Source organism: Gymnogyps californianus, chromosome 1 (assembly GCF_018139145.2).
Source record: "Gymnogyps californianus isolate 813 chromosome 1, ASM1813914v2, whole genome shotgun sequence".
Classification (NCBI taxonomy): Eukaryota; Metazoa; Chordata; class Aves; order Accipitriformes; family Cathartidae; genus Gymnogyps; species Gymnogyps californianus.
The window spans coordinates 166,195,555-166,210,348 of NC_059471.1; the positions used below are offsets into that span (position 1 = coordinate 166,195,555).

Below are 14,794 nucleotides of genomic sequence, written 5' to 3' on the forward strand. Positions count from 1 at the left end.
ATAATAGTTTTGACACAGTAAATTCAATGTAATTTAGAAATGTGCAAATGAGTTTTGGGATCACTGTAGTGCTGTTTCACAAACAACATCATTCTGCAGTATGTGGGGACACAGCTATGTTTCATACCTATTCAGTTGCCTTGGGGCAGATGGAAAAAAAGAAGCTAGGAAATTCTCTGGAAATCTTAATTGAACAATTCCTTTAGTACTTTATAACACACAGAACAATATTCTTATGCATTAATATTACTGCTTAAATAGACCTCTAGTGGTTATACCTGGATGACCAGAGTCATCAGTATGAAAGAAACTGTAGAAAAAGAAATACTAGACTCAAGCTTTAGCTTTTGCTAGCGTAATGTTGCGAAATAAAGATCAAAGTGGAGAAATTAATTGTCTACCTTTGATATTTGCAATCTTGATTGTTGTTTTCCTAATGAGAGTAATAAAGCCATAAATTTATGCATGAAAAACTAAAATAAAATAACAACAATGGAGCCCATCAATTGTTTTCACTGTTCTTTCTTTTGTAGATTGATAAAATCATGAGTTCAATAGATGCTGGAATTAATACTGGACTCGGGGAGATGAACGATCACACTACAAGTAAGGAAAACCAACTAACTATTGTTTAATTTTGACTTAGCTGTCTATAGGGAAACTGTGGATAAGATATTGCTAAGTAACCCACTGTGGTGAAATCATTTGTAGGTATTTGAATCACCATGAACAGAATCAATGTTGTTTACTGTTAGAGATGCATTAGGCCCAGTATCCTGGAGCTGTTACTTTAAATAGCATATTGAAGTCATTAATGTTGTTTTGAAATCTTACCAGAAAAAATATTCCATTAATGTCTTCATATTGAAGCCTTTCTACTAGGGGGATATTTTCCAGTCTTTTTCAGCTGAGTTTTTGTTTGGAATGATGGAACCCTGAGTATATCCAATAGCTGCTGACACTTTTTAAAGCATTATATTATCTAATGCTGCTTAGAGCAAATATTTGGCACAGGGCTGAAAATGTTGCTGACAGCCAGTGACTGGTGTTAGCAATGACGGGAAAATTTGCAAACCTTCCCTACCACGGTGAATTCTAAGAACTCTAAGTCATGACCAGCCTGTTGGTGTGTCAGCATAAACCTGTGCAACTTTGCTGATAGGAATTTTGAAAGTATTTTACTGTGTCTTCTTCCTAACACATGGAAGGAAAAATGAGTTGTATGTCTGAATAATTTGGTCTTGAGGCAAAGCTATGTTAACTCACCTGTACTGGGACATCCCTGCTAGCAATTGCATGCAATTACTTGGGTTTATGTATTGGGCGGGAGACTATGTACCTTATCACTTAAAATTTAAAAAAAAAAAGTGTTTTAACAACCATCCATTTCATGGAGCATTATATCTGTAGAGGATGAAACTGTATTATCAATTAAATAGAGTTGACACAGCTATTTTAACAGTAGCTGAACAGTGAGAAGGGAATCTAGGAAAAAGAGAAAATAACATATTTGAATACAAATATAATTGCAGATTAAACAAGCAGATTCAGATTATTTTTTTCTGAAAGAATAAGGGGCAGTATCATCAGAAGTGCTAGGCATGTTGTCCTGGCAGGCTATTTTTTCTTTCTGAAACTTGCAGTGTTGGTAGGGAGAATTATTCATAGAGAAACTCTAGGTTAGGAGATAGATAATAATTTCTGAAGATATTATAAGTAATTCAGGATTTGCTGCTTATTGTTTTTTATCATGGTAGTTGTATGGGTCTGGCTGAGATGGAGTTAATTTTCCACATAGCACCCCTCATAGTGCTGTGCTCTGTATTGGTAGCTAGAAAGGTGTTGGTAACACACCAGTGTTTTGGCTACTGCTGAGCAGCGCTCGCAGGACATCAAGGCTGTCTCTCCAACATTCCCCCCCTCACCAGTAGGCTGGGGGTGGGCAAGATCTTGGGAGGGGACATAGCCAGGACAGCTGACCCAAACTGACCAAAAGGATATTCCATACCATATGATGTCTGCTCAGCAATAAAAACTAAGAGAAAGGAGGAGGAGGCAGGGCATTTGTTGTTACAACATTTGTATTCTGGAGCAACTGCTATGCATACTGAAAACGTACTTCCTGGGAAGTGGCTGTGCATCGCCTACTGATGGGAAGTAGAGAATAAATCTTCTGTTTTCCTTTGCTTCTGCATGCGGCCTTTGCTTTTGCTTTATTAAACTGCCATTATTTTGACCTGTGAGGTTTTTTTTTTTCCATCTCATTTTCTGCCCCCCTTGTCCTACTGAGGAGGGAGTGATAGAGCGGCTTGGTGGGCACCTGGTGTCCAGCCAGGGTCAACCGACCATAGTCTTTTTGGCGCATAACGTGGGGCTCCAGGAATTCAAGATAAGGATAGTAATTGGGAGAGGTAACAGGCAAAACATGGACTGAACAATGTTAGAGAGCAGAATGATCATGGGGAATTTCGATTGTTGTAATTGTGGTGAAGGGACGAGGGGTGGATTGCGTGTAAATTGTCCGCTTTTGTTCGGTGTTGTGATGATGTTATTTTGATTTTGGTGTGGGGAATTGTTTTTTGTTGATATGAGTGAAGTTTGTGAAGATTGTGTGATGAATGTGGATTTTAATGATAATTCTTAAATATGTGATTCACAGAGGTTAGGGTGGAATGTGTTGGGTTTGCATAGTAAGGTTTTGGTAGAAGGGGGGCTACAGAGGTTGCTTCTGTGAGAAGCTGCTAGAAGCTTCCCCTATGTCTGATAGAGCCACGGCCAGCCAGCTCCAAGACGGACCTGCCACTGGCCAAGGCCGAGCCTATCAACGATGGTGGTAGCACCTCTGTGATTACATATTTAAGAAGGGCAAAAAAACTGCTACGGAACAGCAGCCAGAAGAGAGGAGTGAGAATATGTGAGAGAAACAACTCTGCAGACACCAAGGTCAGTGAAGAAGGAGGGGGCGGAGGTGCTCCAGGCACCGGAGCAGAGATTCCCCTGCAGCCATGGTGAAGACCATGGTGAGGCAGGCTGTCCCCCTGCAGCCATGGAGGTCCATGGTGGAGCAGATATCCACCTGCAGCCTGTGGAAGACCCCACGCCAGAGCAGGTGGATGCCCAAAGGAGGCTGTGACCCCGTGGGAAGCCCACGCTGGAGCAGGCTCCTGGCAGGACCTGTGGACCTGTGGAGAGAGGAGCCTACGCTGGAGCAGGTTTGCTGGCAGGACTTGTGACCCCATGGGGGGACCCACGCTGGAACAGTCTGTTCCTGAAGGGCTGCACCCTGTGGAAGGGACCCACGCTGGAGCGGTTAGTGAAGAACTGTAGCCCGTGGGAAGGACTCATGTTGGAGAAGTTCGTGAAGGACTGTCTCCCGTGGGAGGGACCCCATGCTGGAGCAGGGGAAGAGTGTGAGGAGTCCTGCCCCTGAGGAGGAAGGAGCGGCAGCGACAACGTGTGATGAACTGACCACAACCCCCATTCCCCATCCCCCTGCGCCACTGGAGGGGAGGAGGTAGAGAAATTGGGGATAAAGTTAAGCCCGGGAAGAAGGCAGGGGTGGGGGGAAGGTGTTTTAAGGTTTGGTTTTATTTCTCATTATCCTACTCTGATTTGGTTGGTAATAAATTAAACTAATTTCCCCAAGTCAAGTCTGTTTTGCCTGTGACAGTAATTGGTGAACGATCTCTCCCTGTCCTTATCTCGACCCACGAGCCTTTTGTTATATTTTCTCTCCCCTGTCCATCTGAGGAGGGGAGTGATAGAGCGGCTTTGGTGGACACCTGGCATCCAGCCAAGGTCAAACTGCCACAGTAGTACACAGGCACCAAACGCAAAATCAAGCATCCGTTAAGAAGTTGCACAGCAAGTAAGAGCTATGAAAAGGAGACAACAGCAACAGTATGCGTATGCAAATTTGTGTAATTGAGTGATGTGTAAGTACTACTCTGTCCCTTTCTATGACTGACCACTGCTTTTCTTTTTCTACTTTTTTCTTTGAAGATCAGAAAATATCTCACAACTCTTGTCATCAGCCATTTTGTGGCTTCTACTCCATGCTTTATTTTTCTTGGCATTTAAATGTGGCATTTGGTTCTTCAGCTCTTTCAGTTGGCAGGAGATCTACTCTTTTCTTCACTACTTCTTTTCCCAGAGGGAACTCTGAGTCCCAACTTTTTCTCTGTTCGGTGTGCAGCTTCCTGCAAACCAACATTTTTTCTTTTCTGTCAACTCCTTAATGGTCTTTAGCTAGTTTAGAACGATAATCTGATTTTGCTCTTAGTGAAGAAATCAAGCTATTTACTATTAATCAAAATACAACTACTTTTCTTTAAATTTAATCAATATTGCTGTACATGCAGACTGCAACATGGTTGTTCTTGGTACGTATCCAAAGCCATGGGACTTGATAGTAATAGGAAACTTTAGTTGCCACAGCACTTGTTGGGAAAGAAATTACATTGACAGACTGCCCAGGAAAAAAAAGTCTCAAGACGGTAGATGTCAATAAGTTCAGAGAATTTATTTTGAAAAACCTCTAGGGTGCAAGTTAAAGAGAAATGTGTGGGTTCTTCAACAGAACACTACTAAAGACCATAGTACAAGCTTCACCAACGTGAAGAAAACAAAGTGTAAAAGACCAGCTGAGCTAAATTGTCATCTTTTCTTTCACCTTAGACATAATGAGGAAAGTTTCTGTATTTACTAAGCATGGCAGAATAACACATACATGTAGAGACAAGTCAGAAGTGCCAAAGCACTCTGAGATGCAACTAGCAAGAGAAATGGAGACTTAATATAACGTAATTACATTAGTACATTAATAAGGAGAAGAAGGACAAACAAATGTTTGGCACCTAAGAGAGGTACTGAAGGAAAGGAAAAGCTGCTCATAGTAGGTGCAGAGAAGGCAAAAACGTACAATGACTTTTTATCACACACGTTTACTGAAAAGGTCATCGGTGAGCGTATGACATGCACAGCTAATCCTAGGGCTAGAACCTCAATTGTAGATAAGGAAAGAACAGGTTATATAGGTTAAGTATCTTAAAATTGATTTAATGAACTTCATTTTGTGTTACATAACTGTCTGAAAAACTTGGACCTGTTAGTGGGTTTCTGTGAGAATTCTTGGAGGATGGATGAGGTACCAACAGATTAAAAGAGAATGATGTAGAACTTATCTTTGAAAGGGGAAAGGAAGGAGAATGTGGGGAGTTATTTTCAATTCATAGAAAAGTCACTGAACAGATAAACTACTTAAAGTAGCTAGAAAATAGCAAAGAAATGAGTAAGAGGCAACATGGATTTTCCAAGAGCAAACCTATTAAAGCAATCTAATTCCCTGCTAGGAGCAGATATCAGATTTTGTAGGTAAGGAAAGAGCAGTAGGTACCCAGTATTTGGACTTCAGTTAAGGTTTTGACGTTGTCTCATGTGTTCTTCTTGTAAGCAAATTAAGGAAACATGGACTTGATGAAAATAATGGTAGGTCAGACAGATTAATCTTATTCTTAATGTCTAAATTCAGACTTCTGCAGTGTAGACTGCGTTGAGCATGTCCGAGCCACTAATACTGAGTTAGATAAGCAGGCACTTCTTCAGTGTTGTTCATCATATCTAAATGTCTGAAGCATGGCAAATGGCACTAGAAGTATCTATAAAGGGAGCCTAGAGGACTTCCTCAGATGTAGCTGTCTAAAACTAGCTGAAATGAATCTCCCTCTCTTCTCCCCAGGACAAAATTATAAAGGCAATATAGTGAAGCATCCAAATAGATTATTAGGGAGATTATAACCTCTGTTACATTCAAGCATCATCTTAAAGACTTCTGGGTATTTGCCAGAATTAAAAAAAGATAATGGTTGGGTTATAACTGACCTTGGCTTGAGTCAGTTGAATGGATTAGGTCACTGTTTTAAGTCCCTTTGAGTCTATTTTGTGATGATTCTGTGATTACTGTGATAACATGATTTAGACGGAACCTGTCTACAAGGTAAAGTAAAAAGAAGAAACACTTCAATTTCATATTTTCTTTGCCTAATTATAAACATTTTTTTCTACAATAAAAAAGTATTTCAAGGCATGCATAGCAGTATTTCTGTGTTAGTTGGAGCCCAGTAGCTGTTCAGAGGTGTGTGATTCAGAGTTTACTTACATTTGCAAGTCACTTGAAAGGGAATAATCAAGAAATAATCTACTTTGGAGAAAATTTTTTAACATGGGTAATGGATATCATATCATCATCATGATTAAAGCAAAAATTGTTTCAAGCTAGAGCAATTAAAATAATGACAAGGAAAATAATTGTTGAAGGTCATTCCATATCAAAATAATCTACAATCAGTTTAGGACTGTGCTGGGCTTTTGAGAGAACCACTTCTGTCAAATGTGTTCTAGCACATGGAAGGTGATCTACAGTTTTATAATTCTGCTGATCATGAATCCTTTTTTGGGTGCTACCCATAAATGCACTATCCAGTTGCTGTGTGCATACAAGTGCACTGTAGTTGGGATTTCTTTGGTCAGCTGAGCATGTACCTATCCTTGAGTGCCCTCATTGTTCCACCTAGAGGCATACAGCATATAGTTTACTGAATTATCTTCAGTTTCTTGATCTACAATTTGGGTTGGAACGTGATATACTGGCAAGCCTTTTTCTTATAGCTGAAATAAGCAAATTTCTTATTGCATTTAGCAAGTTTGTTTTTTACAAAGTTTATTTGTTGCCCTTTCATGAGGACAGTGCCTTTCCCTATGCTTGGAGATAATCCTGTGTCGTGGTTTAACCCCAGTCGGCAACTCAGCACCACGCAGCCGTTTCCCCCTCCCCCTCCCAGTGGGGTGAGGAGGAGGAAAGCAAAGGAAAAAAAAAGTAAAACTCGTGGGTTGAGATAAGAACAGTTTAATAACTAAAGTAAAATATAATACTAACAATAGTAATAATGAAATATAATAATAATAGTAATAAAAAGGAATGCAACAAAAAGAAGGGGGGGGGGAAGGAAAAAAACCAGTGATGCACAATGCAATTGCTCACCACCCGCTGACCGATGCTCAGTTAGTTCCTGAACCGCGATCCGCGCCTTCCGGGCAGCTCCCCCCTGTTTATATACTGGGCATGACATTCTATGGAATGGAATACCCCTTTGGCTAGTTCAGGTCAGCTGCCCCGGCTCTGCTCCCTCCCAGCTTCTTGCACACCTGCTTGCTGGCAGAGCATAGGAAACTGAAAAGTCCTTGGCTTAAGATAAGCGCTACTTAGCAACAACTAAAACATCAGAGTGTTATCAACATCATTCTCACACTAAATCCAAAACACAGCACTGTACCAGCTACTAAAAAGAAAGTTAACTCTGTCCCAGCCGAAACCAGGACATCCTGGCATCACATTCAACATCTATGTCTACATATCAGTGTCAAGGCTCCAAACTGTGCTCACTGAGGCTAACTGAGTGAGTTCCTTTCAAAGATTAATGCTGCTTGTTACTGGAAGAGGTGTATGCAACAGAATTATACCATATAAAAAAAATAACTTTCAACGGAGTTAGCAAATGTTCTAAAATATTTACTTTAGCAGTATGTATTATCATGTCTACAGCTTCAGAGAGACCCATGAGCTGGCTCTTCTAGAGCTGCTTTGAAACCAGAAGGACTCTGGAACACTGACAGCTATGCCTGAGTTGACTCCACATGAGCCATATCTCATTTGAAAGTAGCAGAGCTGCAGTGGGTTGTGCTGTATTCAGAATAAACCCTACAACTACAGTTTACATCAAGTTTTTCCACAAGCCAGACTTTATTGCTTCTGGATGCACCCACTACATATGCATGTTTCTATGTCATGTAGTACATATTTAATGCCAGGGATTGACAGTAGGTCATTGAGCACTGTATTAGTGTACCTTTTGCAGTGTAGTTTCTCTGATCTTTCGTATCGGGATGAAAGTTGTAGGCAGTCATCATACAAAAGTTTTCTTTGTTTATTTTGCCTTCTCTACTGATATGACCAAAGCTATTGTTATCAATGACTACTGCTTAGCAGTGTGGGGAATATTGCAAGAAATTTTACTCTTCGGGTTTGTGAGGGACGTGATTTTGAGCACAAACGTCGGGCAAGTAAAGCAGACATGACTTCAGCAGACTAGGAAAAGATGAAATCAGGTGGGGTCACAGCCAGAAAAGCTGAATGAGAGGAGTAAGAGTTCACGTTGTGCCCTGTACAGCTGTAACATGTAATGGAAATTGCACAGACCTTTGACTGCCAGAAGCTACAAGCTCAGTTTCCTCTCTTTCTTCCATCTGCTCCACTGCCACTACTCAGACATGAAGCGTTCATCTTCCCTAGTATGGTTCTGCCTATAAAAGCTAAAATTTCACTCACAAGAAGTCAAACTTTCTTTTAGCAAATGAAGCCTTGTTAGGCTGGCCCTTTTCTGTTTGCTGCCATATGGTTGCAGTTTTGGCAAAGTGGTCTTCCTCCAAAGCTGTAAATATCCTCCCTCCTCCAAGGGCAGAAAACAGATAAAATATAAGTACTTAATTAAGGCAGAATTTTAATTAGATATATGTAGGCATGTTGGCGTAAGGCAATTTTCACAGTGGTAAGTTATATACTTGAAAGTATGTACTTTAATTGTAATTTAGTGTCTGTTTTGCAGCAGTTACTTCCCCTTTTTAAATCTCTGTGTGATTAAACTAAGCACTTTGATAAAGCAGATTTAATTCATAGATTTTAATAAAATGAGCCATGCACTCTCTCACAAAGTGGGAGACCTCTTATGCTTACAGTTTCAAACCCACAACTCTAATTTTGCAATAGCCAACCACAACAACCAGACTGTAAAACAAGGATAACATCGCTTCCCTCCCAACTCCCACCTTCCCATTGAAGCTGATATGCTGTGCAAAAAGACTGAAATATCTGTAGCAGCATAAAGAGGGGAAAAAAGTAAAGGCAGAGGGAACCTGACTGTATAGCTGATAAAAGAGGGACATGATGAGAGGAGACAGCTCCAGCAGCTGGTCTCTGCTCCCAGTGCTGTTTGATGCCTCCTCAATGGGAAATGCATATGCAGTTTGAAATTTTTAAACTACAAGTCTATGAACTCTTTACCATCAATTATAGGACTGCACTGTAGGGAACAGAGCCACACATTTGGGTTTGATTCTGTACTTCCTTGTGTCTTATTAACAACTGCAAAGTGAACGTGGCATTTTAAGTCGCAATGGCAGAACTCCTGGGGGGAATTCATGCAGCTAAAGTCAGTATGAAAAGTTATGGAAGGTGAAGGTGATTCTTGTTTCAGGCAAAACTGTTTACAGTCACTGACGTTCTCTTACGAAATGTCACTCACTCTCACACTCAATACCCAAAAGCACCAAGGTGTGCATGCGTGTGTGTCCACGTTGCCTGTCCATGGTCACTTGTGTGTGACATGGAAGGCTGACTATTGCATTCTCATTGCATCTGTTGGGTTCCTTTCGATTAGCAATAGCAAACTGGTTTTTGGATAGATCTTTAGGAGTCAACAGTTGCTATGGTATGGTCCTTTCGATCCAAAATTTTGTTTACTTCAGTGGTGCTCATTGTTTTTGCTTCCTTATCTCAGATATTTTAGGGCTAGAGTCTGTCTTCCTTTTGGAATAACAAGAAGATGAGTATCACACACAACGTGCTGTAATGTTGTTGCTGTCCTCCTATGTAGTGTAGGGTCTTCTGCTGATAAATCATCTGTGCTGTTGTTTTATCAGAGCACACTCCTTCTTGTCCTGACAGAAATACACTCCTTAATGTTTTAGCACTGTCAGCTGTGTCCTTGGTTATCAATACAGACCATGCCTTTAACCCTTTGTAGCACTGTTTCTTCTGATGCTTTCACACATGCATTTCTATTCATGCATTATTCATACCATTCTTCATATTTCTTTTACAAATCTCTGCATTTCGAATTATTTGAATGGTAATTTCAGTGTATGTAATCGACTGGATTATAACGTAGTGGAGAACAGAAGCCATATAGCTGTAAAATATGTAGAAGAAATATTTTGGGCATTTATTTACTGAGAACATGATAGTCATAATGCATTGCTTGCCACTGAACTTACCCAAAGATCATATAAATTCTACAGAAGAAATCACAAATAATTGGATTAATGTTTTGTTGACTTCTACATTGTAAAAGCCTAAACAAGAGATAAAGATGCATCAGTTTTAATGATGCATTGAATCCCAAAACAAATCTTACAGAAGTCTGGGCAAACTGCAGGATAAATGTAGAGCTTTTAGCTACGTTTTATAATAAACGCAATGGGAGTTGGATGCAAAAAGCTGTAAGCATTTCTTTTATTTTTTGTTATTCATGTATTCCTATTATATTGGCAATTTTACCCTGTAGTGTCATGAATGTAATATTCAGCTATATGTTCTTCATACACCAATTAATCAGAGCTGGTTTTGAAACAGCCTACTACAAATGAAGACACAGACTAAACTGAAAATACAGTAAAAATGTAAGTCATCAGACCATATTTACCCATGTGGTCTCTAACTCTGATGCATTTTCTTTTTACATTTCCACTCTCTCTATAAGTGCCTATCAACATATAACTTTTATCTCTGGCCATGCTTTTTGTGTTCAATGTTAGGCTGCTTTTTCCAAAACTGTTTGCAAAGCAATTCAGTCATTATATTCACAGACTTGAATAAATTATTTCTGGCATATGTCTTCTAGAAGGAATAGAGAAGATTGACAGCAAACAGAGAATCTTAAAAAAATGGAACTATAATATCATAAATATTGACATTCATCAGTGAGTAAATGTATAGCCTAATTCTTGTCAATTTTGTTTGTAGTCTACTTGTGACCATCAGATCATGTCATGCTAAATTTAGATACTCTGCAACAGGACTGCTTGAGCAAAGGAATCTTCTACAAACTCTCTTTTAATTGGAGGATTAACATGTAATTTTGACTGACTCCATATGCTGAGACTTTTCAGAGGTATTTCCCCACATCAGATGTAATGTTTTAGTGAAATAGCATAGGATATTCAGACCCCATTCTGGTACTGATATTTTCTCCTTTGGAAAAAGTTTAAACCATGGCAATCTGGTCAGTTGTACTGTTATTTCTGAGTAACCAAACTGTATTTTTTTCTCACAGAATTAATACAAAAGATGTATTCTTCCTTGGAGAGCATATAGTAAAATGTTTGTCAGACCTAAAGATACTTTTTTTTTTATTTTGTAGAAAGACTGAATCTCAGAAAGAGGAGTAATGCATACCAAATCCCTACCGTGTCTTCTTTCATTTTGTTATTAACCTAGTATCTGATCCTTACATTCTACTGTTAAATATACTTAGAAGTCTATATGACCACAGACATGAACAATTTATGTGCAGTTTGAATATACTACTCAAATCTATGAAAATTCAAATAGTGTACTTACCACTGTTCTTAGAACCTTGTTTCAGTATTTTTAAAATATTCTCATATTAAATAAATTCCCTTTAGAAGGAGTGAGAGATACTGAGTTATAAGAAGACATGCACGTTAATAAGTACATATGGCATGAGGCAGACCTATACCATATTTATCTACACCCATAATATTTGTTTTGAGACAGAGTGCAGAATGGTATGAATACACAGAATGCAAAACTCAGAAAATCAGATTTTCATTGACTTCCAAGGGCGTGGAGCTCAGAAATATTGACAACTAATAGTAAAATGGAGAGTGAAGTAGTATGATGTTTAAGCATGTTTGGGGTCAATGCTAAGAAGAACTGTATATGTTACTGTACAGAAAATCAAATTATGTGAATAAAAGTTATTCTCACTTAAAAGTTTGGATACACCTGCCTATGGCCTAGCCTTACAAAATTGCGCCGATACAAACAAAACCAGTCAGAACTCAAATTAATTGGTTGTGAAAGTTGCTTAAAATAATATTACTCACATTACTTCCTGGATTCTATTGGTAGTAAATGGGTCCCTAACTCTTAAGTGGATTTGAAAACATTTCTGAGGATGATAATGTTAATGCTGCAATCTACTCTTCCTGGTCAATTCTCTCCTCTGTCAGACCTATCCCTGAAGTCACTGAGCTGTATATAGTGTATCTTTTTGCACCATGGGGTTGAATATTGCTGGGCTATGCCCATCTAGATAGGAGACAAAAAGATCAACAAAGGTAGATTGCAGACTTCAGAACTTGAAAAAAATGGATTAAAACATTTTTCAGTTGTTTCTTGTAGGACTGAGGTCTTGCCTGTTTCTCCACTGAACCATGACAGTCCAGGGGCAGTACTAATAATCTATGTCATCTCCACAAGGACAGTTTGGCTGGATTTCACAAAGTTAATGCCAGAGTGTTTGTTGGTGTGCCTAAAAAGTGACAAGCTAACAGTGCCCTCGTTCTATAATGCTCTCATAATCACCCTAGTGTAATTCCAGAGGTTAGGAGATATTTTTTTCAAGCCGTGATAAATGACATGAAAAGAATGATCAGATTACTTGAGAATTTTAGAAGTCACTTGCTTAGGTTCAGCTTTTTCCTTGCAGTTTAATCTGAACCTTGCAATTATGTAATCATTTACACCCATGTATATTAATATTTAATTCAATTGATGTCACTAAATTGAACAGCATTTATTCCTTAAAGCAGAATCAAGTTCAATACTAGGTTAAAAATGTATGCAGAATAGGAATTAGCAGCTCAGTGGAGTTAAAAGTATCTGATGAAAAATGAGGCTTTCACAACCTGTGGCCAGGAAATGCTTTAAAGAGAACAGAATATTCCTAACTTCTAAAATAGACTGTATGAAAACCACAAAGTGATTACTAAGGGCAAATCTCTAAAACTTTGTTCAATATCTTTGGTGGTCTTTTGTATGAGATGATAGGGGTATTACTCTTACAAATATGTTAGGGTTAGAGATGTTGTGGCCAGTTAGACTATGATGAAGTTTATCTTTCATAAATTATATAGAGATCTAAGTCTATTAAAATTGAATTAATAACGGTTTCTTGAAAGTTCAGTTGATTCACTCATGTTTCTTTCTTAATCTAGTAGTCTTTAGATTTAAATAGATATGAATCCTTGGAAGTTCACATTTCTAGTAATCACAAGAACATCACATGCTAGTTAAAAATCTTTGGCTTATTATAGAATTTACAGCACATCATAGAATTTTTTCTAGTTTTAGTTCCACCTACAGAAAATGAAATAATTTAGAATATCGAACTAACTAAAGTGTATTCATTTGCTTTCTAACCCAGACTGTTAACCTGAGTTCATGATTGTAACACTAGAATCAGTATTTTCTTGTTTCATTGCCCTATATTCAGGAAGATATTGTATTTGAATGCCGTCAAATCCCTCAAAAATTGTTTGCTATTTACTACTTACCACCCCTACTTCATAACCCATGATACAAGGAAGTTCCCAAAACTGTTTTTCTACTTTTATCCACTGCTGCCTTTAGCTCTTTATTTTAGATTATTGCGTTATTACAAATCTGGGATGGCTGAGGTTAAATTATTGATTGCTAATATGAATTTTCATTAAATGCTAATAATAGCATTTAGTGTAAAGTTGTGAATTGTTGCGGTATCTATTCCTAAAGTATATTTATTATTCATGACTTCATGCATGAGTTTAGATAAATATTTTTTATGAACTCTGCAATTTGACTGTTTTTCTATTTATGGGATGTGGTGGACCATCTCAGTTACTTATTGCTACTTCCGTTTTCTGGTAGGCTATTTGAAATGTTTTACAGAGCATAATTCGAAAGAATAAATTATCTTGTCGGTACACAAATCCCCCTATTTGCATATGAATATGGCATTCATGTAGAGACGAGCCATTCTTCTCAAATTATGCAAGCAAAAATCCATGTTCATTAAAGTTTTCAAACAGCAAATAGCAAGGAATGTAGCTAAACAGCTCTAGACCAGAATTTAAGAGAATAACTGTAGGTGTTGTTTTTGTTTATTAAACCAGCTCGAGTTTTGATCTGGTTTGTAGTATAGGAAATAATCATTAACGTGTTAGAAAATGTTAGTGAAACCAGTCTGACAAGTACATTTTCAGCTAACCTGTACCTGTAGGACCACTTGAGCTCTTGCTGAGATCCATTAGCCTTGACAAAGGAACGATGGAAGGAATGATGCTTGGACTACAGCTTATTAAACTTGTCTGGAAAGTTGCATTTCTATCGTTCCAATTTCTAAAAAAAGCCATGCAGGGCTAAGTACAATGCCATGAGAGGTGTTTGCACTGTCTGTAGGCATCAATGCAGATTCCTGAAACAGGATCATAGGCTCCATCTGTGGGTAGGGGAGGCCAGTTCAGAGTTCCTACTCCAGAGGTGGGAGAGTGAGAGTCGTGCAGTCGGCATGAGGGAGCTCACAGACAGGATGAAGAAGGTTTATGTAACCTCATCCATATGCAAACAGTCCAGTGAGTTGCCAGAGCTGTGCCAGCATGCCACCCACTCAAGTAACGTCTTTATTATTCATTGAAAGATGCTGCAGTTTTCTTTTGGTGTTGCAGAGCCTGTGTTAGCAGGGGCTAAATAATACAGAAGGTGGTTATAGAGTTTTTATGTAATAAAGCAAATTCCTATTGAGAACCTGACTTTTTGACAGGGAGCAGAGAGGGCCGGTTGTTCCCTAATGGCAGTGAGCTGTGCCCTCATGCACGGGGCCCAGTCCCATGGGATCTGCACCCAGTAGGCAGAGCCAGCTACTGGTAACATGCTCCATTGACCACCCCAGACAGGCCC

At 38.9% G+C, this 14,794-nt stretch overlaps 1 protein-coding gene across 8 annotated transcripts in view; it reads left to right on the forward strand.

The window, feature by feature from the left end:
- The window catches only part of ANKS1B (ankyrin repeat and sterile alpha motif domain containing 1B), a 450,932-nt gene that overhangs the window by 227,185 nt on the left and 208,953 nt on the right, over nt 1-14,794 (forward strand). For all 8 annotated transcript variants that reach the window (XM_050896179.1, XM_050896188.1, XM_050896196.1 and 5 more), the window contains one exon: nt 534-606. In XM_050896179.1, coding sequence (XP_050752136.1) covers nt 534-606 — 73 coding nt within the window. The remainder of the gene's footprint in view (nt 1-533; nt 607-14,794) is intronic.